The following is a 22339-nucleotide window of genomic DNA, read 5'->3' as shown; positions in this document are numbered from 1 at the left end:
AGAACAAGAACATTCTCAGTGGGGATGCTGTGTGTCCTTACCACTTCCTGGCTCAGCTTGGCCCTGACTCCCCCAGAGCCCCTTCTGCAAACCTGCTCTGGCTGCAGGGGGACAGGACTGGCCCCCAGCCTGGAGGTGCTTGCTGAGTTGGACTTTGCCTCACAGCCTCAGACATGCCAGGTCACAGAGCCAGGCCCGCGGGATCAGCTGAGTCTCTGCTACTCGCTGTGGGGCCCAGATGGCCGGAGCATCCCCCCAGGGCCTGAGCTGGTCGCGTGATGGGCAGGGAGGGAAAGCGGTCGGGTGGCCCAGCCTCACTGGAAGGGCTGCCACCGTCCTGGAGATCTGTCCCCGGGGCTGGTCTTTCTGTCTCAGGCCCCTCTCTGTGGCCAGGAGCCCCACTTGGGGGGGGGGGGGCGCGTGCGCTCCTGTCCCGGCAGCCGAGGGGTTGCTCGAGCACCCTAGCACGCTCAGGCTGAGCTGGGGTCCGGGCCCCCTCCCTGCGCCAGCACAGCCCCCGGGAAGAGTCCAGGAACCCAGAGGGGCGCCTGTCACCGCTGCGACATTGGGGGAGCCTCGGCTCACACCCTCCCGTATCAGGGGCCTGCTGTGCTGACCCCACCCCCTCGGCGCCAGCCTCGCAGGGACTCCTCAGAGGTTGACCTCGGGATGTGCCGTCTCTCCCCCCAGGTCATGATGCCGCCGCCCAGGAGCAAGAAGCCCAGATAGACGCCTCGGCGGCCTGGGTCGTGGAGCCGCCCGATGCTGGCAGTGGGGCCCGCCATGGACGGCGAGTTTCCTCAGCACGAACCCCCGCCAGCGGGCGGCATCCTGTACAGCCCGCCGCCGCTGCAGACCCCGCTGTGCGGGTCCGGCGTCCAGGTGAGCCCCCGCCATCCGCGGTCGGCCTCGGGGCGGGACGCTGCCCTCGCGGTCGGGTGCGGCCGCAGCTCCCCTTTCCAGGGCCTCGAGCAGACGTCCCAGTCCCCAGCCCGGCAGGGGGACGCCTCGGGGTGCCCACCTGCCGTCAGGTGTGTTTGCCAAGGCCGTGACGGGCCCTCAGGGAGACGCTCAGGCCAGGGCTGCCGCCGCCTTCCCTGCAGGACAGGGGCTGGGGCCTCTGTGACGTGGGCTTTTTTACCAAGGTTTCCTATTTTCAATTTAATGGACTTTGTGTCTTAAGCAGTTTAGGGTTTATAGAAAAATTGGACAGAAAGTTTCCACCTCTCCCACTTTCCCCATCGATAACGTTTTTCATTGGCGATCCTGCTGAGTTATCACAACGGATGAGCCAGCACCGAACGTGACGAACCACGGTCCACAGCGGACACGAGGTCGCTCCCGGTGCGGCACACCCCGTGGGTTCGGACGAATGTCACGGACACCTGCCCACCACCACGGTGTCGTCCGGAGTAGACCCACGGCCCTGAAACTCCTGTGCTCCTCCCATTCACCCTCCCCCACCCCGGCAGCCGTGCCTCCGCGGTCCTGCCTCGTCCAGAGCATCCCGGACTGGGAACCACCCCGTGTGTCGCCTCCTCAGCCTGGCTTCTGTCACCGAGTGCTGTGCGTCTGAGGGTCCCCCGTGTCTCTGTGCGGCTCGAAGGCCCGTTTTTAGTGCTGAGTAACATTCCCTCGTCTGGGCCGGGCCACTGCGTGTTTATGGACCGGTTTACCTGCTGGAGGGCGTCTCAGTTGCTCCTAGGTCCTGACAGCTAGTGAAGTATCTCAAGTAGTAAAACCACCACAGGTCCCAGCAGCTGCAAAGGGCCCCGTGGAGAGAAGTGTTCAGAATTGTGCACCAAGTCAGGCCTGGAGCCCCCCCGCTCCCAGTTTCTGGGGCGAAACCAGGGTTCTTTCTCCTGTAGAAAAGCAAATGGTGTTTCTGAGTAGAGAGACTCGAGCTGCCGGGAAGGGAGGGAGAAGGGTGTCAGGACACAGTGGCAAGGGGTGCACGTGGCTGGGGCTGCCACGGGGTCCCTCCTTCAGGAAAGCGTCAGCTGCCGTCTGCCCCTCGGTCCTGCTGGTTTGGGGCCGGGAGGAGGGCCGGGTGGCAAGAGAGAGCAAGGATCGAGCCTGGGTTTGAGAGGAGCCGGGAAGTGGGCCGCTGGGGTCAGGCTAGCTCAGGGCCCGATGCCCAGAACCATCAGGAGGAACCTGGGAAGGCAGAATTCGGTCTCCGTCCAGATGTGCCCACGTGGTACCCTCACGTAAGAGGCGCGGGACAGAAGTTGTGTAGGTGAGCCATCAGTCTGGGGAAGGCAGAAATGAGTTACCCCCGAAGGTAACACTTCCAGGCCTCGGCTGTCGTCCAGCGCCTCTGGCCAGGGTCCCAGACGTCACCGTGTGCCTCCTCTCTCTCCCTTTCCTGTTGGAGCTGTGTCCACACGTCCCCTGACCCTCCGTGTCCCCCTGCTCCCCTCTGAACTTCTGCCCGCGTCGTCATGGCGATGGCTTCCTGTTCCCCACGTGCCATCTGGCCCCTGGCAGTCAGTGTGTGGGCTCTATGTCCCGCCACTTTGTAGTCTCAGAGCGTGCTTTTGTCATTCTTAACAGCGCTGCAGGACTCCTTCTTGTCGGCATCCCATAACTTGCTTAATGATTTCCCTATTGTTGGGCCTTTGGGGTGATTCCAGTTTTCTGCTGCTATAAATAGCACTGTGTGCCCCCCCCCCCCCCCCCGTCCCCATGGATTGGGCAGGAGGGTGTCCTTCTGAATCAATTCCTGGGTCGGAAGGAGCACTGGGTAGGGTCACGGATTCTGGGCTGGGGCCACACCCTCTCGATGGTGGCCCGTATGCCGACGGGGAGGAGGGGGCACGCCTGGGCTGCCGTGGGGACCCATGGCAAGGGATGTGCCTCTCCGAGCCCGACTCTGGCTCTTTCTGAGGCTGGGCCACTCCTCCCCAGGCTGTACACTGAGCCTGTCCCTGGTGAGCTACCAGCTGTGAGGGCTGCCCCCTACCCGGGCCACTCTGGGTGCAGCTGACGCTGACGCTGAGCGTGTATGTGGTCGGTGTGGTCAGGATACTTGGTGCCACCCCCCTTCATCTGTCCTGGCTGGGCTGAGCCACCGTCAGCAGAAGGAGACCTACCCCAGGACTGCCAGTGTCATTGAGGTGGCCAGATTTAGCAACTGAAACCGCAGACATTGAATGAAACGTAAGTTTCACGTAAACGCAAGTGATATTTTAGCGTGTGTGTTCTATGCAACATTTACACTAAAAATTGTTTGTCGTTTATCAGAAATGCCAATTTCACTGGGCACCCTGTATTTTATGTGGCAGCCTTATTTTATCTGCTGCCCTAGTGAAAGTGTTCTCTTCTTACATCAGCTTCCAGGTGGCCTGGGCAGCCTTGGATTAATGTCCCAGGGCCTGCCTCTCCCCAGGAGAGGCCAGCCTCTCCGTCTCCACCTGAAATCCCCAGGCAGGCTCGAATGGGCTGGTAGGGGTCAGGCATCCATCTCTGGACCGATCATGTCCCAGGGGCCTGCCCTCTAAAGGCAAAGACGTACCTCTGGCCTTAAGCGGAAAATCCCAAGGAAACCTCTGATTGGCTGGCTGGGTTCAGGGGCTCCTCTCTGGACCAATCATGACCCAGGGGCCTGCCCTCTAAAGGTGTGGCCACCCTTCCGGCCTCAAGTGGGAAAGAGCGAGGTGGGCTCTGATTGGCAGCTGTGTGGTGCCCCTGAGCTGGGGGAGGAGTGACCTCCCACCCTCCGGCTTCCTGGCTGAAGCCCCAAGGTCCTAGAAGACCTGGGGTTCTGGGTGCGGCGGAGAAGGTTGAGTAAATGAAGGCCCTCCACCGCCGGGAGCCCCCTGAAGCCTTGAGGCCGGCCCTGCCTGCTGTGTGCCCACGGTGCCACGTGTGCGCCTGGGATGGTCTATGCCAGTTCATTGAAGCGGCTGAGTATGGTCTCTGCTGTGGAAGTGTTCCGGGAGTGCCCCGGAGGGGGAGCCTTCCGGAGGCTTCCACGGCGATTCCTCCATGATTCCTCCAGCCTTCGTGCTGGAGCTGCTCTTATCTTACAGCCCGGGCAGACGCCAGAAGAGCAGGCACAGCCCCTTCGCGGGGCGTGCGTCTCTCCTTCCTAAGTTCTGGCTCTCTGCGGCTGGACGTCTGGCCACCGACCGCCCTGCAGGGGTGGGGTGTTGGGGGGAAACGCACAGTGATGGGAAGTCAGGGCCGGCTCCTCCCTCCCAGACACAGGCGCCATATGTAGAAGGGCGCCTGGTCTCCCCGCCATCTGGGCTGGTTCCGGGCCAGCTGTCGTTCACGGGTCCCGTGAGCGGGAGGAAGCGGTGGCTGCGGGATCGGTTCCCGGCGGCCTCGCTGAGGAGCAGGACCCGCGTGGACCAGCGGGAAGGCCGCTGCGCTTCCGTCTCTGGACGTGCCGTCTGGCAGAACCAGCTAGGACGAGTAGGGGACAGTGACGGCTGCCAGCAGGCCTCTCCCCACCGCTGGTCGGGGACCTCCCCGACATGGTCCCATGTGGGCCGCGTTGTGGGTTAGGGGAGGGACCCCTGCTCGGCAGGCTGTGTGTCAAGGTGGGACGAGCCACTTCTTTCGTACGGAAGGCGGGGGGCGTGAGTGTCCACAGCCCTCCACCCTGAGTCGGTCCGGTCAGAGCCCAGTGCAGGGCCCCTCAAGTCCCCGCTGACCTCAGGCTCATTCTTCCAGCCTGCCATCGGTGTTTCTCAAAGCAGGCTCCCCAGGACCCCTACCTGTGCTGCACTCTTGGGCCAGACAGGCTTGGGGCTTTCCAGGAACACCCTTGGCCAGAGGGAGTTCTCAGAAGGCCAGGCTCTTGTCCCTTCTCCCCCGTCCCGGGAGGGGGCTGGGGCGGGGACCGGTCCTTGGCGCTGGTGGGAGCCCCTCTAACGAAGTCCTCTTTGCCACACGGGCGCCTCCCTCGGGGCTGGATTGGAGGGGGGAGCTCATGCGGCCTTGCTTCTCGCCCAGTCCCACCCTGCGCTTTCTAGAACGGGGGGCCTCCATGCAGAGTCCCTGGCCCACCAGCACGCCTGGATCCTGTGTGAAATGGGGGCTCCCGGTCAGACCCTCGGATGGGCTGCCCAGGCCCCTTCAGGGGTTCTGGAGGCACTCCAGTCCGGAGGTGGGTCACACCTACCCACCCCCGCCCTGCGCACAGAGAGGCCTACAGCAGCGGCACACCAGGCCCGGGCCCGAGCCCTTCACGGGTGTGGACGAGTTCCCCTCGGTGGGCTCTCCCATGCCGATGGGCAGACTGAGGCCCCGAGCTGTCAGGTGGTTAAGTGACTCCTAGGTGACCCAGGTGGGACGCCACAGGGTGACGTTTCTACCTGGACGGGGTCGCAGAGTCCTCACCCCCTCCTCACTGAGGAGCCCCCCGCCCCTTCCACAGGGCAGCCCCTCCTGACGCTCTTGGTCTGTTCCAGAACACCATGCTGCACTACCCGTGGTGGAGCCCCTTCTCGCCCACGCCGTACCCAGCCTTCTCCAGCGAAAGCCAGTAAGTTCCTCTGGCCTCCAGGGTCCGGGCAAGCCCCGCCACGTCCCGCTGGGTGGCCACAGTGCCCTCGAGGCCTTCCGTGGCTCTGCAGCCACTGGTTAAACGAAACTAGAGCTCGTGGCAAGTGAGGGGCTTCAGTGTCCTGCTGAGGGGGCCGTGGGCTGCGCCCTGGCCACACGGAGGCAGCCGAGACTGACCGGCCGTGACTTGTCTTAGAAAGAGCCCGCCAGGAAAAAGGGCAAAGGTGGGAGGGATGAAGGATCCTGGGAGGGCTCCGTGGGTACCCTCTGGGCAGGGGGTGGCCCTGGGCAGCGGGGGAGAACTTTGGGGGCAAAGGAGCGGGGAGGGCACTTGCCTGCAGAGGGCAATGGCGACCTGGGTTTTGAAGAGTCAGTAGGAGTTTGCCGGGGGAGCGGGCCCACAACCAGGCCGAGGAATGGCCTGTGGAAAGGACCCAGAGCACGGAGCCAGAGGCTTGAGGTCTCTCCGGGGCACTGTGTTCCGGGACGGGGGCACGGGGGCCTCTGCTCCGAGCTGAGTGTCTCGGATGCCAGAGCCCTCCCTTAGGCTCCTGATGGCTGACCTTCCCTGTCTGCCCGCAGCCAGTTCATGAACTCCACCTCCTTCATCGTCAGCCAGCCCTGCGCGGACACCAGCTGCGGACCTTCCGCCGCCACCCCCAGCTTCCTGCCAAAGACAGGCGACTTTCCTCAGGTAGGGACCTGGAGCCAGAGTCACCCTTCGATCCCCACGTGCTCCCGGAGGCCCGTGCCACGCACTGGTGGCCTTGGCCGGGCCCCGGGCTGGGCTCAGGGCCGCATGGAGCCCCGGCTTGTACTTGGGAATAGCCAGTGCTCCCCTCTACTGCAGGCCTGGCCTGAGGGCTCCCGACTCACAGCCACGCCCGCGTGGGCCTGTCAGGGCGGCTTCCGGGCAGCGCGAGAGCTGGGCTAGGGGCCACACCTGTCCGCGTGCTGCTCACGCCCCCGCCGTGGGTTGTGGGGCGGTACCGTGGAGCATCTGATCCGCTTTTCCCAGACCTTAGCGCCTTCCTCTCCTGGGCAGAGGCCCCCGCGCCTGCTCCGTCTGGGTGCCTTACTTAGCGTCTCGGCAAGGGTCCGCCGTGTTCCCCGCGCCCCTGGCCAGAACGACGTTCCGTCCGGCACAAACCCCGTTGTTGGCATTTATGTCCCCAAACAGCAGCTATTTGGAGAGCGTCACCCACCCAAACCGAAGGAAGAGATACGTGTGATCTCTTTTTTTGGAGAATCGGGGGGACCCTCCCCGGCAGGCGTCTCTAATGGCACGCGACTTCTCGTGGCGGCCCGGACACCGGGCCCCGCAAGAAGATTCGTGGGAAGGAGCCCAGGGCGATCGGAAGCTGGGGCTGGCAGCAGCCGGGCAGCGTGGTCTCCCTGGGAAGTTTGGAATCCATGGCCCCAGTGGTTTCGCTGTGGCACGCAGTTTGGGAACCGGCCAGCTTGGAGGGCCCCAGAGGCTCAGCTCCCCTGAGCCTGTTTTCCCTGTGAAGTGGGGGCCTGTGGGGGTGGCAGTCTGGGAGGCTGTGGCTCGGACCTGTCAGCTCAAACCCGCTAGAGCCAGACAAGCGCAGTTCAGGAGGCTGGCCGTTGTCCACGCGGCCTGGCCGGGCAGGGATCTGGGGCCTGGACCAGTGTCCCCCAAATCCGGGTCCACCCAGAGCCTCGGAATGAGACCGTTTTTGGAAACAGGGTCTCTGCGGGTGTCATTTCGCTCAAGATGGAGATGAGGTGATCCCAGATCACGATGGCCCTAACCCTAAAGGAGGAGAGACAGACACAGGAAGCACGTGACCCCGAGGCAGAGTGAGCCACGCGGCCACGAGCAGGGATGCCAGGAGCTGGGCGAGGCAGGAGGGGCCTCCCCTGGAGCCTCCCAGGGATCGCGGCCCGTGACACCTTGACCTGGGGTGTCTCCCCCACAGGGCCATTGGGGCACACCGGTGTGTTGTTTAAGTCCTCCCTCTCCATCTGGGACGCTTTGTGGCCGCCCAGGAAACGACTTGGCCAGGCCTGGAGGAGATGGGAGCACAGGGGCCCCCCTGGCCCTTGGGGGCGCACGCCAGCCTCATCTGGCCCCCAGACCTCCCAGGGTGAGGAGTCAGTGGGAGGGGGATGGGAGGGCCCTGTGGACGGGGCCCCGTCCCGCAAGGGATGCCCTGGCCCCTCTGTTTGGCGGCCGCCGTCGCCCAGCCCGGGACGCAGCTGGTCCGTCCGCGGCCCGAGACCCTCTCTGGCCTGCCGTGCCTCGGGGCTGGCGGCCCTGCCTGGCTCTGAGCCCCGATGAAGTTCCTCCGCACGTGTCCCCGACACAGCTCCACATCCAGACGTGGTGTCCCGTGATGCTGACGCCCACGCTGGGGCGTCACCTGCCGCACGGACAGGGGAAGCTGAGGCTCGGGTGCACGCAGGCCCCGCCCCAGTAGCCCCCCCCCCCCCCCCCCCGCCACCCTGGCCCCAGTCCCCCGACGGTGTCTCATGTACTCGGCTTGCACAGCTGCTCCTGGCTCTGCCCGGAGCAGACACGCTTTCTTCCACCAAGACCCCCTCGGGGCCACCGCGCCCGTTTCTCATCACGTGCAGGGGAGCTCAGCTGCCTCCATCCCACGGATACCTACTGAGCATCTGCTGAACGTGGCGGGAGCCTACCCTGCCGGGGGCACCTTGAACCCAGATCTTTTTTCTAAAGCCGCTTCTTCAAACAAAATCTCACCCCATGCCAAGTGTGGGATTGACAGATGTGAGACCAAAGTTCAGATGCGGTGAAGGGTCTTGAGGCCCTGTGGGTCTCCATCACCTCCCTCGTGACCCCTGGGCCTGTGAGCGAGGACAGGAAGGGGCCAGACCGAGCTTGGCATTCGAGGCCCTTCACAGCTGTGCCTCAGCCAGTGGACCCACTGCAGACACCCTCCGTTCCTAACTGACCAAATAACATCACCATGGTGACAGGCAAAGGGACAGCCTCAAAGACGTCCCCGTCCTGATCGTGGGACTGGGGACCTGTCCCCTCACGCAGCAGAGGGGACCTCGTCAAGGCCCCCGAGGCGGGGGTAACCCTGAGTGCTCCGGGGGGCCCGGAGGCCTCACAAGGCCCTCTCGAGAGGGAGGCAGAGGGTCAGAGGCAGAGAGACAGGCAGACCCCGCGCTGCTGGCCGTGAGGATGAGGAGGGGCTGTGGTCCCAGGATGCGCCCCCTCTGGAAGCCATAAAAGGGGGGAGAGGGCTGTCCCTGGGGCCCCGGGGAGGAGCATAGCTCTCCGTTTTGGACTTCTGATTTCCAGGACCATAAGGTAATAAGCGTGTGCTATTTTAAGCCATGAGGTTTGTGGTAGTTCATTACAGTGGCAAGAGAAACCTGATGGACCATGTGAAGCCCTCACGTGGCCCCTGGCACACTCTCGAAATGTCCCCACTGTTGTAGAAGTCAGAAGAAATTGGAATAGAAAAGCCAGAGCTGGGTTGGGGCAAGGAGTGGACGTGGGCCTGCAGGCCTTAACGTACCTCCTCCTAACTAAACCTGAGCTCTGAGTTTCCTAGCAGCCAAAGCAAAATGAGAAAGGAGAGGAGCTGTGTGACTCTTGTTGCCTGCAAAGAGAAAGCTTCTCTCCCAACGTCCTTCTGGGGCACGGAGCAGTTCCTTGGGGTCGGCATCCCACGCCCATCTCCCCGGGGACTGCTTATGGCGTTGGTTCCCAGTCCTGTGGTTGGTCTTGGCTCTGGCTTTGCTGTCTGAGGGCCTTTGTTCCTTCTGTTGTGCCTAGGGCTGAATCATTGGATGTTAGGGGTACCGGGTTCTGTACCAGGAACCAGGAACCTCCCCTGGTTCTGTACATGAGCCGACCCAGACCCAGGACCATTGGTGGCAGGTTGGTCACGCCTTTATGTGGGGTCCTTGTTTTATTGTTGTTGTTGTTGTTGTTGTCTTAATTTTAATTTTATTTTTAAGTAAACTGTATGTCCGAAATGGGGCTTGAACTCATGACCCCAAGATCAAGAGTTGCATGCTCTACTGGCTGAGTCCATCAGGCATGCCAGGGTTCCTGTTTTATAGACACCCAGGTGGGGCCCACATCCTGTGGGACCCTGCTGTCAGGAATGCAGGAGGTCAAGGCTAACCCCCACTCTGAGGTGGCTCTGCCCTGCGGGGCGGGCCTGGCGTTCAAACCACGAGCCCCCTGCAGAGGCCCAGAGCCCAGGGGCCCAGGTTCCAGTTCGGAAGGCCCATGCACCCAGGGGTTATCTATAAATTTAAGGTCTGATACTCTCTTTTGCTGTTTGTTCGTTAAGGTTTTCGTGACGAGATGACTTTTAAAGCACTTTAGCTTATAGGGAGGTTGCAAAAACAGTACCAACACTCCTCGAACACTGTCACTCGTTTGCCCAGTGTCCTGGCACGTTGTTGTCTTCTGGAACCACGGTCCATTATCACGGCGCAGAGAGTAGCCCCCGCACAGCACCAGTGACTGACCCGAGGGCCGGGGCTGGGGCCCCGAGGCCTCTGTAGAGAGCTGGTCGGTCGCCGCCGAGGGCCCCTGCGTGGGCTGGCCTGGGGCCCTCACGCTAAGGAGGGGTTCTGTGTTGTTGACAGGAGTCCCGCAGACGGGGCGCCGCGTCCTCCTGGGGCGTCACTTCCAAGCCTGCTGGCGTTGGTGTGCCTTACCGCTGACGGTCCTGCCCTCCAGCCCCGCGCCTCCCTGTCCCCCATCCACTGTCAGGTCGCTGCCGTTTTCCCCTCTCCCCCTGCGAGGGTGCGTCAGGGACCCTGGTCCCTTGTGGTGGGGAGGGGGGTGGATTTCACCAGGCGCCGGTAGACGTTGCCTGCAGTGACGGCCGCCACGGGGTCTGGCTGGCAGACGTTTGTGTCCTTGCTCCGCCGTGTCGATCAGCCGGAGGTCTTCCGTAGGGAGAGCTGTGCCTTCCCTTACTCAGTCATGTGGGCGACGACACGGGCTACGGTCAGGTGCTATCCGCTGCTTCTGTGTTGGCTGTCGGAGCCTCTGTCCCTCTGTGTCCTCCCTTGTAGCCACTAGGAATGGCCCAGGCCCACTCCCTGAGGTCCCTGCCTCAGCCTTCATGCCACCTGCTTCCCCAGGGAAGGGCCCCTTCTCACTGTGCGTGGCACAGAGCCACTGAGGCCCCCACGTCTGTTAGCGACCTGGATAGTCGAGGGGCCCCACGTGGGGTCTCCCACCGCCTGGGGGGGGGCACTGTGTGTTGGGTGTGAGTGCGTGGCTTTTCACTCGTTCTTTCCTTTTAGGTGAGATATGATTTGCGTGTCACACAACTCACTGACTTAGCAAATTCACCGGGTTATGCAACTAGCACCTCCATGTAATTCCAGAATGTTCCATCACCCCAAAAGGAAACCCCCTTCCCGGCAGTGGACGAGCCCGTTCCGGACGTTTCACACACGCGGACTCACACCCCGCGTGGCCTCTCGAGTCGGGTTCCCTCCCTGAGCGTCGCGTGTTCGGGGTCCGTCCGCGGGGCGGCGGGGGCGGGAACCTCGCTCCTGCTCGCGGCCGAGGGACGTGCGCGTGCGCGGTGGACACGGTCCTCGGTGGACGTGCGCGTCCGTGGTGGCTGTGTTGTGGGGGCCCGTTTACCCCTCGTTGGGCATCTGGGTTGTTCCCACAGCGTGGATTTGGGTGACTGTGAATTGTGCTGCTGTGAACATCGGTAACCGGCTTCTTTGTGGACCTGAATCTGATTGGGGGGAGGTACTTGGGGAAATGTTGAAGTCGTGGCGGCGGGTGAAGGACTCGACGTCGCAGCGCCGCCCTCCCAAGGCCTCGTGCCTGCAGCCCTCGCTGCCCCGCCCCTCAGGCCCTCCCCCGCGTTCTCCCCACCCTGGTATCTGGGGTCCTGGTTGTGGGCGTGACCACCCGACCCTCCCTGCTACACCCCCAGTGCTCATCCTCACTGCTTCCCCCCCCCCCGCCCGCCCCCCGCAGACGCGTTCCCTGGGAGTGGGGGCTGCCCCGACCCCTCCTCCCAAGGTCACCTGGACCCCTAACGTCTCAGCTGGACTCTGGGGGAGGGCACTTCTTTACACACTGAGCCCCCCTCACTCTGTTACTGGAGCGGGCGTCCACCCTGAGAGTCCAGGCGTCTCGGGTGGGTCCCGCATCCACTCAGCGAGGACGCTTTCCGTCTGCTGGCCTGGGGCTTCTGGGAAGCCAGGATGAGGTCACAGCTCAGAAAAGTGCTTTGCGAACTCTCAGCAGCTCTCCAGTGAGGGGCGGGCGGCACGGACGCCCTGCAAATGGATCTCAGCAGGGATCGGAGGCCCGGCACGCCCCGCCAGCAGGCTCCCAGGAGTTACCGGCATCGGCAAACCAAACCGAGCGAGCGCGAGGTTTCCTCTCAAAGGAAGCCCGTCGGTTCACTCTGAGCCGCGGCCGAGAACCCAGCCCCACCCCCGCCCCCAGCTCCGTGGTCCATGCCGAGCGCCATGGCCAAGGAAGCCCTGCTCCGTGGTCTGTACTAAGGGCCGCAGACAGGTGGCGACGGGGAGCACAGGTGTCTCCAGAGGGTCTCTGCGCAGCAACTGGGACACCGGGAACCGGGGACAGGGACGAGGACGGGAGGGAGGGGCTGTGAGGCCTGCAGAAAAGCCCTTGGTCAGGGTCTGGCCACAGGGAGCAGAGCTCCAGCCTCTCCTGATGGCAACAGGGTGGTCAGCGTCAGTTTTCTGGCGGGGGCTGCTGTCCCCACGACAGTGGGCTATGGCAGCAGTGTCTCAGGGGGCCGTGGGAGCTGGGGCGGCCCCCAGAGAGCACCGCAAGCAGGGAGACCTGGCGCCAGTTCTGGGGCCACAAGTCCGAGGTCAGAGGGAGGGTCCTGGGGGCTGCAGATGTCCCTTGGCCTGTGCCACCTGCAGCGGCGCCTGCCCCCGTGGCCTATGGTTGCCTCCCCACGCACCTGTGTCCGGATTTCCCTCCTACAAGGACACCGGTCACCGGATTGGGCCCACCTGACTCCTGTACGACCTTATCTTAACTGATTGTATTGGCAAAGATTCTATACCCAAATAAGGTCCCCTCCACAGGCACTAGGGGTCAAGACTTGGACATGTCATTTGGGGGGGACACAATTCACCCCTCAACAGGAACATTCCAGCAATGCAGTGTGCCTGAGGGGAGCCTGCAATGCCCACCACACCCTCTGCCGTAAGTCAGGACACGCAGCCACCTGGGCACAGGCTTGCTGTGGGGGCCTAGTGGGGAGGGGAGAGCCCAAAACAGACCGGGAGGGTCTTGGGAATCCCGGGGCAGCTGGGCCTCGCCCGCCCCTCTGTACGTGGCCTGGCCACAGGGCAGAGGGTCAGTCTGGGGCCAGAGAGAGGGTCCCGCCAGACAGCACTGTGGCCCAGACGCAGCCAGACGGGGGCGGAACCAGTCACGTCCCTGGTCACGACCCCACTCACACTGGTGCCGGGGCCTCTGCCCAGACCCCCCCCTCGGCCCCTCCACCCCCGTCCAGACACGTAGCAGACCCGCACAGCCTGCAGCCACCGGGGGCGGGGGTGGGGGGGGGGCGCAGGACAGCCCTGAGGGTGCTGACTTCTTGGTGTGGGAACCCCCACCCGGTTTCCCTGTCTCCTCAGGGCCACCCTTGCCCATCAGTCTGGTGCCGAGATTTGGGGGACGGATACTCAAAGGTCAGTAACTGTGCTGGAAACTTGATGGACTTTATGCTAAATCTAATAATGAGAGCCTGGCCCAGGCACTGCGTTCATCTTTTATTTCAGTTCCCAGTGATTATTTTTAAACGGAGTCAGAACTGGGGCGCCTGGGGGGGCTCAGTCGGTTGAGGGTCCGACTTGGCTCAGGTCACGATCTCACGGTTTGTAGGTTCGAGCCCCGCGTTGGGCTGTCAGCACGGAGCCTGCTTGGGATCTTCTGTCGCCTTCTCCGCCCCATGTGTGCCTCTCAAAAATACACATTTAAAACTGAGTCGGGGCGCCCGGGTGGCTCAGTTGGTTAAGCATGCAACTCTTGGTTTCGGCTCAGGTCGTGATCTCACGGTTCGTCAGCTGAAGCCCGGCATCAGGCTCTGTGCTGACACGGGAGCCTGCTTGGGATTCTCTCCCTCTCTCTGTCCCTCCCCTGCTCACACTGTCTCTGTGTCTCTCTAAATAAATAAACAAACGAACTTTAATAAATGAAAATAAAACTGAGAATCCACATGCCTTAAAATCCATGCTTTTGGGGCACCTGGCTGGCTCCACTGGTAGAGTGCATGACTCTTGATCTCAGGGTGGTGAGTTCAAGCCCCATACTGGGTGTAGAGCCTACTTAAAAAAAAAAAAAAAAAAAAAAAAAGAATAAAAACTGTTATAAAAAAATAGTAAAAGCCACTCTTTTAAGTAAATTCACAGAATTGTGCAACCACCACCTCTAATTCCAGAACATTCCTCATCTAAAAGCAACCCTGTCCCCATCAGCCATCACCTGCCCATCCCCGGCCCCCATGAGCCCCCTTCCCGTCGTGGATGAGCCCGTCCTGGACGTTTCACACAGTCGGACTCACACCCCGTGGGGCCTCTCGTGTCAGGTTTCCTCCCTGAACGTCGCGTGTTCAGGGTTCGTCCGCGGCTGGGGGGGGGGGGGGGGGTTGCCTCGCCCCTGCTGGCGGCCGAGGGACGTGCGTGTGCGCGGTGGACCCGGTCATCTGTGCGCGTGCGCGGGGGACGTGGTCATTTGTGGGCGTGCGGGTGGGGGTTGCGTGGACGTGAGTGTTCGTGTCTCTCGGGTGTGGACCCGGCAGCGGGGTCGCGGGGTCGTGTGGTGACCCTGGGGTCGACCTGACGAGGAACTGACCGCGGGCCTGTCTTCCAGACAGACCGCCCCGCTTCTCGTCCCCACCGCCAGCCGGGGTTCTGGTTCCTCCACTTCTGCTGACGCTTAGCCGGAGTCGGCCGAGTGGTGCGGTCCCGGCGGCCGGCCGGGAGGTGGTGTCTCACGGGTTTCGGTTTGCGTTTGCTCGTTGCCTGGCGGTGCCGAGCGGCTCTCTGCCGGCTGGTCGCCCTTTGCGTTTCCCCTGCACACGCGGTGGCCCCAGCCAGGCCCGGCCCTCCCCTCCCGTTGTCGGGGTTCGGGCGTCTGCCGGCCGTGAGGTGCGGGCAGGACAGGGGCAGCCACGGTGGCCTCGTTGCGTCTGCAGCATTGGACCCCGCGGTCCCTCATTGTCCCTGACCAGGCCCGCGGCCCGGGGTCTCTCCCCAGCGAGAGCCCCTCGTGTGTCCATGCCCCCCCAGCCTATGCTGCGAGGCTCGCCTCACCAGCTTGCTCCTCTCAGCCAAGTGACGGCTACGTGGCACAAACACCCTACCGGGTGGGTTTTCTTTTCTTTTAAAAAAATTTTTAAGCTTATTTATTTTTGAGAGAGAGCACGAGCGCGCGCGCACACACACACACACACACACACACACACACACACACACACACACGCATGCACACCCCAGTGGGGGAGGGGCAGAGAGAGAGGGAGCCATGGAATCGGAAGCAGGCTCCTGGCTCCGAGCTGTCAGCACAGAGCCGGACGCGGGGCTCGGGGCTCGTGAACCGTGAGATCATGACCTGAACCGAAGTCGGACGCTTAACCGACTGAGCCACCCAGGCGCCCCCAAAGTGGGTTTTCTAAAAGCAACAGTTGTTTCCCGGGGAAGAGGACACCTGACCCCACAGGGTTCGACAGGGCCTCACACCCCCTGCCTGCGAGCCCTGCCTGTGTCCCACCCTCTGTGCGGGGCCGAGGGGTGCAGGCGCAGGCCCGGAGAGGAAAGAATGGGGGTGTCGGGGGCAGCCATACCCCTTGGCAAAGTTCCAGGAGAAGGAGCACGGTGGGGGCCGGGGTCCCGAGGGGGCGCGCCCACTCCAGGTGAGGCGGTAGCGTGAGCAAAGGCCGGGGGCTGGGGGGCGTGAGCCCAGCGAGGCAGCGGAGACGGCTGCCGGGTGCTTGGGGGCAGCTGGTGAAGGCCCCTGTCCAAGCCCGGGAGCTGCCCGGAGGGGACGTGGAGGCACCGGCCGGGCCTTAGGGCGCCCGGACCGGCCGCCCTGCGGTCTGGGGAGACCGAGGCGGGCCGGCCGGGAGGGGCCCCCCGCGTTCCCCCGGCCCCCGGCGGCGGCGGCGGGGTGGGCGGTGGGGGGCGCCGGGGCGGCAGGGTGCGAGCCGGCGGGCGGGGGCCCGGCCCCGCCGAGAGGTCTGTGGCTAGATTCCGCCCAGTACAGGAATTCTCGCTCTGCCAGTAATCACCCTGACTTCCCAGGCGGCCATCATTTCCTGAAAGTCAGCCGCCTTAGGGGAAGTCGGCGCTGGCGGTGACTAAACCAACATGCAAATGCAGCCGGGCTGAGAGCGGCCGGGCGGCCGCGGTCCGGAGGGAGCCGCCCGCCGCCTTCCCGGGACCCGCCGCGGCCGCGCCATGTCCCAGCTGCGGCTCTGGCTGCACCTCGCGGCTCTCAACAAGGTAACCCTCCGCGCCGCCCGCGGGGCTCCGGGCGGGGAAGGCGGCCGCCCGCGTCCTCGGAGCGGGGCCGCGGGGCCTGGGGCGCGCAGGTGCGCGGCCGGCACCTTCCGGGCTGCGCCCTGCCGCCCCCAGGGCTCAGCGCCCGACCTCGACAGCGTCCGGGGTGCCCCGGGACGGAGCTACGGAGCTGGCGGAGTGCCGTCCGCTCGGGCTCCGATTGGCCAGGTAGGAGCGCCCCGGCCCTCCGGCCCTCCTCCGGCCCCCCGGGGCTCCGGGAAGGGGTCCAGCCCCTCCCCGGGGCCCGCGTGACAGAGCCTGTCTCTGCAGGGCATTCCTGGGGTCTGAGTGTGTGCAGCAACCCCCCCTCGCCCCAGGGAAGGCCCAGAGCAGGTCTGGGGTGGGGGCCATCCTGTCCCCACCCGGCGGTCTGTGGCCAGAGCGGGGCCACTATTTGGCGGCTCCCCCCGGGTCCCGCCAGGTCTTCGCCTGGTGCGGGGAACCCCAAAATGCTGCGAGACGGTAACCACAGCACGTGACCCCCAAAACTGTCAGGATGAGCAGCTTGCTCCCGCCCCACTGACACAGCAGATGGGGCCAGGTGGGAGCCTGGGGTCTGAGGGGCAGGCGCTTTGCGGGGCGCCCACAGAGGGTTCGTTTGGATTTGGCTGGTCTTGGAGGTCTGCTTGGTGGCTGCTGGGCCTCAGGTCCCGACAGGGGGGCTGCTGGGTGAGCCGCCCCTGGGTGGGGTCAGCTCCTGCCCCATCCTGCCGCCAACTCCTTATAGGGAGTGGAGCTGGGAGGGACTCTTGGTGACCCGCTTTGAGGCCCTGCCTCCCTTTGGCCCAAGTATCAAGGTGAGGGCTGCTGAGGGCAGCATCCCCGCCGTTTTTTTGTTTTTGTTTTTGTTTTTGTTTTTTAAGAGAGGGTGAGTGAGGATGAGCAGGGGAGGGGGCAGAGGGAGAGAGAGTTCGGGAGCAGTCTCCACGCCCAGCTCTAAGCCCACTCACTCGCTCTGTGGGGATCCTGGGATCACAACCTGAGCCAAAATCAGGAGTCGCTGGCTCAGTTGACTGAGCCGCGCCCCCATCCCCGCTCGTTAAATACCTTTTGTCTTGGAGCAGCGTGACCCGCGCGGTCACTGAAGGTAGCGCGGTTCCCACGCCCCGGCCCCTGTTCACACCGCACCTCAGCGCGGTGCGTCTGTCGGTGGGACAGGCAGGCGCCCATACATCATTATCGACCAAAGATCCCTCGGCCTCCCGTGTCCTCGTTCTGTCCCACGACCCCATCGGGACACCGCGTGAATCGGGTTCTCACTCTCCTTAGGCCCCACTGGGCTGACACGCTTTCTCCACCTCTTCTCCGGTGGATGTCCCGGGCAGGCGGTCAGGAGGAGGACTGGACAGGCTTCCTGCAGGATGTCCCCCCCGCCGGGTTCATCCCACGATGGCTCTGAACGAAGTGTCTGGCTCATGCCGTCACACCTGGGGCCCCCGCTGCCCGCGAGGTTCCTCACCCCCGACATTGACCTTGGTCTCCGGCCGGGTGTGCCGGTCGGGCTCCACACGGTCCTTGTGGGCAGGGGGTCGCCATGTGCAGCCCATGCAGGGCTATGGTCCCCCTGAGCACCCACCTCATCGGGGCTCCTCCCCACCTGCCCATCCTACTGCTGGTGACCGTTTTCCCTTTAGGAAGCAGGGCCACCCCTCAGGGGCCCTCGGGGCTGCCAGCTTCATGGGTTCAGGTGCTGTTGTCACTCTGACCAGGCTTGGTTGGCGTCCTCTGGGAAGGCCACCCTCAGATGCGGTCCCAGAGAGATTTTAGCCAGGACACACAGCAACCCCCACCCCTACCCAGCCCCCACCCCAGGCAGCCTGCAGGGGTCCGTGCTCCATGCTGTTTCATAGGGAGCGGGCGGCCAGCTTCTGTGGCCCAGCCTCTCCTGGCGTTATCTGCCAGGCTCGGGCTCGGTCACCTCTGACCCCAGCTGCCCCGGGATGGGGCAGAGTCCATAGGAGGTCCTGGTGGGCAGAGAGCAGTCCTCATAGCCAGGCCAGACCCCACGCTGCCACCTGAGTCCTCCCCCAACCCACAGATGGCTGCTGTGGCCTGGTGAGCTACTGGGCTCTCACGTGAGGGTGATGGGCGTCCCAAGTGTCCGGCTGTGCCTTTTCCCACTGTGAGCATGGTGTTCCCTGCTTCTGACCCAGCGCTGCGGACTTTTGCAGACCTTCCCTGGGCCACCACCTGCCTGAGCTGGTCTTGCCAGCTGCTGTCTGCCTCCTCGCCGGGACTTGCCCAGGCTGGCAGGTCCTACCGGGGTCCGCCTCCCACGGGTCTGGGCTTGGCACCGCTGAGGGGCGGGAGCGAGTGGCAGTCCCTCTGCCTTCCCATATGCTATCTGCCACCAGGGCGCCTCGGGGTGGCATCCAGTCAAGGCACACCAGCTGACGTGGGCACGGGTGGTCTTTGCAGCACAGATCCTGAGTCCCAGCCTGGCTCTGGGACCAACCCCATCTGGTAGAGAGTCTCCCGCATTTAGTCTCCCTCAGGGGGGCCTGACCCCCTCCGTGCCCACCCCCTCCCGAGGGCACAATGGGCCGGAGCCTGCACGGTCCTGGGGCTGTGTGTGCTCTGGCATCGGAGCGAGCTGGACGTTATCACTTAGAGACACCCCCCCACCCAGGAATGGGGATCTGACGCCAACACAGATCAATGGGAGGGGAGCTCCAGAAACAGCCCTCACAGATGGAGTGGGGCAGGAGCAGCAGCCGAGACCAGGGGCCTGTTCTCAGGGACCTGGGGGCTGCCAGGATGCCGCCTCCACCCCCAGAAGCCAGTTCAGCTGTGTTCTTGGAGGCCGAGCCAGCTGCATACAGGCGGGCTCCAGGCCCACGCATCCCCTTCATCCCCAGAGCCCAAGACGCCCGCTGGCCAGCCCTGTCTGTCTGCCTCGCCGTCCCCCCGTGCCTGTGCACTGGCATCCCACCCGGCTGGCCCTGGCCTTCCAGTGGCCCCGACAGCCCGAGACACGTAGACGGTGCACAGGGCCTGGGGACTCCGTTGCTCCTACATGCGGCCTCATCCAACCCCACTGGCCTCTGCCCTGCTCACAAAATGCCCCCACTGACTGACCTGAGATGTCAGCGTGGTCTGGTCCTCTGTTGTGGAGGTCCGGCTGGAAGGGCCTCGTCTGGGCGGGGTTGTGGGACTCCCTCCCCAAGAGGAGTCGGCTGAGGGCTGTGCCCCCACCCCCTGACCTGGGCCTGCAGGGCCTCAGGGATGGGGAAGGAGGCCTGCCCCTCCCCAGCTTCAGGCACCCCCGGGCCCTGTGTGCAAAACTGGACACCTACTGCCCCCTCCTGGTGGCTAGTGGTATGAACACCAGAACCCAGCAGGGCACCATGGGGGTCTCCGGCTGGGGGGCTCACTCCAGGCTGGCCCAGGAGCCCTTGGGGGCTGGTCTCCGAGTGTCCTTGGTATCCGGTGCAAACAGGGTATACACAGGTCCTCAGTGCCTGTGAACCAGGGGTGGGAGGGAGGGCGACGTGGGAACACCCCGCACCGCGTCCGATTTTCTTTAAATTTAGGTTTCCGAATTGTGTGTACCGTGTACAGCACGCCACCTCCTGGAAGGCGTGGGGCTCTCTGTGTTCTGACATCCGTGCGCTGGTGTCACATGTGCCCAGTGTCACCTAATTCCAGAACGTTCCATCTCCCCAAACGCGACCCCGTCCCCATCAGCCGTCGCCTCCACCCCTTCAGCCCCTCCCCTGTCCCCACGAGCCCCCTTCCCGTCCGTGGATGAGTCTGTCCTGGACGTTTCCCAGACGCGGACCCACACCCCGCGTGGCCTCTCGTGTCGGGTTCCCTGCCTGAGCGTCGTGTGTTCGGGGAATGCCCGCGGGGCGGGCGCCTGGCTCCTGCTGGCAGCAGGCGTGTGCAGGGTGCGGCTGCCCCCAGCCCCGGCCGCGCCGGCCGCTTCTCATCCCGCCCGTCTCACAGGACTCCACGTACCTCGACGAGCTCTCCAACGCCTCCATCTTCTCCTCGTCCGTGGACTCCCTCTCAGACATCGCGGACACACCTGACTTCCTGCCGGCTGACAGCCTCAGCCAGGTGCCCACCATCTGGGATGTGAGCACTGGCCCCTCCGCCCAGGACAAGGTCAGCGCCCTCCGAGGGCCCCGTCCACAGGCCGGGGGCGGGTTCAGGTTGTTGTTCACAGACTGCAGTGAGGTCACAGGTCAGGCGTCCTCCTGTTTCCCGCACAGCCCGGAAAACGCACGGACTGGGGCGGGACCTTCTGTGGAAGGTCCTGTGGCGGTCAGGCACCAACCTCGCTGCCTCCCCTGGCTCGGCGCCCACACTCTGCCCTGCTGGGGACGCGGGCTTCCCCAGGAGGTGAGCAGCAAGCAGCTTCTAACACTGCTGCTTCTCACCCTGGCGCTTCTGCGCCCAGGACCTTGGGCAGTGGCTGGAGGCACCGGAGGGGGTGCCCCCGGCCGGCCTTCTGCAGGGGGTAGCGCGCTGGGTTGGCGTCTGTGAAGCTGCTTCCTCGGAACACGGGCGGGGGTGGGGAAGATGAGGCCGGGCAGGAGTCGCCAGAGGTGAGCAGGGTCTCCGCGTGCGCCAGGCCCGGACTCCAGCTCCTTCCCAGGACCGGGGCAGCAGGCACATCGGTGAGGAAGACCGGGGCTAATGCCGGGTGTGGGGAGCCCTCGCCCATCCAGGCCTCTTAGGGCTGTCTGCTGGGAGAGAAGCCTCTAGCTTTCGGGGGCCAGAACCCTCATTCAGGGCTGACGGGCGGCATCGGAAACACGGATGGGGGCCACGCGTGTCCGAGGGGGAGCGGCCCCTTCCATCCAGAGCCAGCCGGGGGGAGCCCGGGGAGCCCTGCCAGGTGGTACACGGTAGTGGACACGATGCCCGCCCGGCCACTTTGACGTTCCTCAGGCAGCGTCCACGGCCCAGACGCAGAAGGGCCGGGCCTGGGAAGTCTGGGGCCCGGCATGGGGCCAGCAGAGGGGCGGGAAGTGCCCGAGGCAGCCTGGCGCGGTCCCTGCCCTGGGCAGCCATGGTGGCGACCCCGGCCCCCTCCTGCGTCCGGGCCGAAGGCCCTCCGAGCAGCCCACTGCTCCCGGTGGAGAACGTGAGGCACGGTGGCTTGGAGCGGACGGCAGGGCGCGCCAGCACCCACACCCCGCTGCTTGCCAGCCCGCCGGCCTGACTCAGCCTTCCAGGAACCCGGGCCAGGCTGTTTGTTTTTGTTCATTGAGAAGAAGGGGACTGGGGGTTGAGGAAAGGTTCCTGGCTTGCCGGCATCCTGCTCTCGTTACATTTTCTTCTTTGAAAACAGCGGGGGGTTGTAAAAATCAGGTGGGGTGTCGTGGGACCAAATGCCTTGGGGGCCCGTGCCATCCCGGAGACCGTAAAGGATACCCGAGCTCCGTGTGTGCTCAGGAATGGGCACCCGGCACTCACAGTCACTGGCCTTGGGGTGGTGGGAGTCCCAGGGGAGACGGGGTCTGGAAGGGATTTCTTCAGTTCTGTCCCATTCCTCACCTGTCCTTAAGGTGGCCACGTGATTGTCATGTTTTTATTTTAACGGTAAGCACGTTTTGGAATTGCACAGACCCTGGTCTGGACCGTGCTGTGTCCTCACTGTGTGTCCTGGGGGCCGAGAAGTCACCCCACCCAGGCTCTTTGTGACTGTTCAGACATGGGCGTAACCACTCCCTGAGGGTGGGCAGGTCAAGGGCCAGGTGCGACATGGCCCTAGAGCATTTGGGTCTCCCGTCCTGGCCCATCTGTGGGCTCTGAATTTGTGGGCTGGGTCTGCCCAGAGCTGAATTTGCTCTGAATCTGTGGGCTGAATTCTTTTTTTTTTTTTTTTTTTTTTTAAGTTTATTTCTTTTCGAGAGGGAGAGAGCGCGAGTGGGGTTGGGGGAGGGGCAGAGAGGAGGAGAGAGAATCCCAAGCAGACTCTGAGCTCTCAGCCAGATCCTCATGCGGCGCTGGCACTCATGAAATGCGACCGTGACCTGAGCCGAAATCGAGAGTCTGTGCTTAACTGACCGAGCCACCCAGGCTCCCCGGACACCACATGAGTCCTAATCCCAGGTGGGCTTCATGCCCCCATGGCTGATGGACCCCCACGCAGGCACCAGCTTTGCCTATCAGGTTCTTGGTTCCCTTGGACCAGACTCAGGTGCTCAGTCTCTGCCGGGTGTGACTGCGGTTGGGGACGTGGGACGTGTCCTTGCTCCGTTTGATGGGAATTCTAGCCTGTTGCTCAAACGAACCAGCTGGCGGGCAGCAGGGAGGGGGC

The 22339-nt window shown here is 64.0% G+C and overlaps 1 protein-coding gene across 1 annotated transcript in view; it reads left to right on the top strand.

Annotated features, from left to right (window-relative positions):
• Positions 1-22339, top strand: part of SBNO2 (strawberry notch homolog 2) — a 49225-nt gene that overhangs the window by 11964 nt on the left and 14922 nt on the right. The window contains 5 exon segments of the mRNA XM_042927754.1: positions 691-882; positions 5424-5497; positions 6100-6211; positions 13144-13197; positions 20014-20175. Of these exon segments, the coding sequence (XP_042783688.1) occupies positions 763-882; positions 5424-5497; positions 6100-6211; positions 13144-13197; positions 20014-20175 (522 nt within the window). The 5' untranslated portion in view covers positions 691-762.

This window comes from Panthera leo, chromosome A2 (assembly GCF_018350215.1).
Source record: "Panthera leo isolate Ple1 chromosome A2, P.leo_Ple1_pat1.1, whole genome shotgun sequence".
Lineage (NCBI taxonomy): Eukaryota > Metazoa > Chordata > Mammalia > Carnivora > Felidae > Panthera > Panthera leo.
The sequence above is the reverse complement of the archived record's forward strand: the minus strand, read 5'-3'. Positions and strand labels throughout refer to the sequence as shown.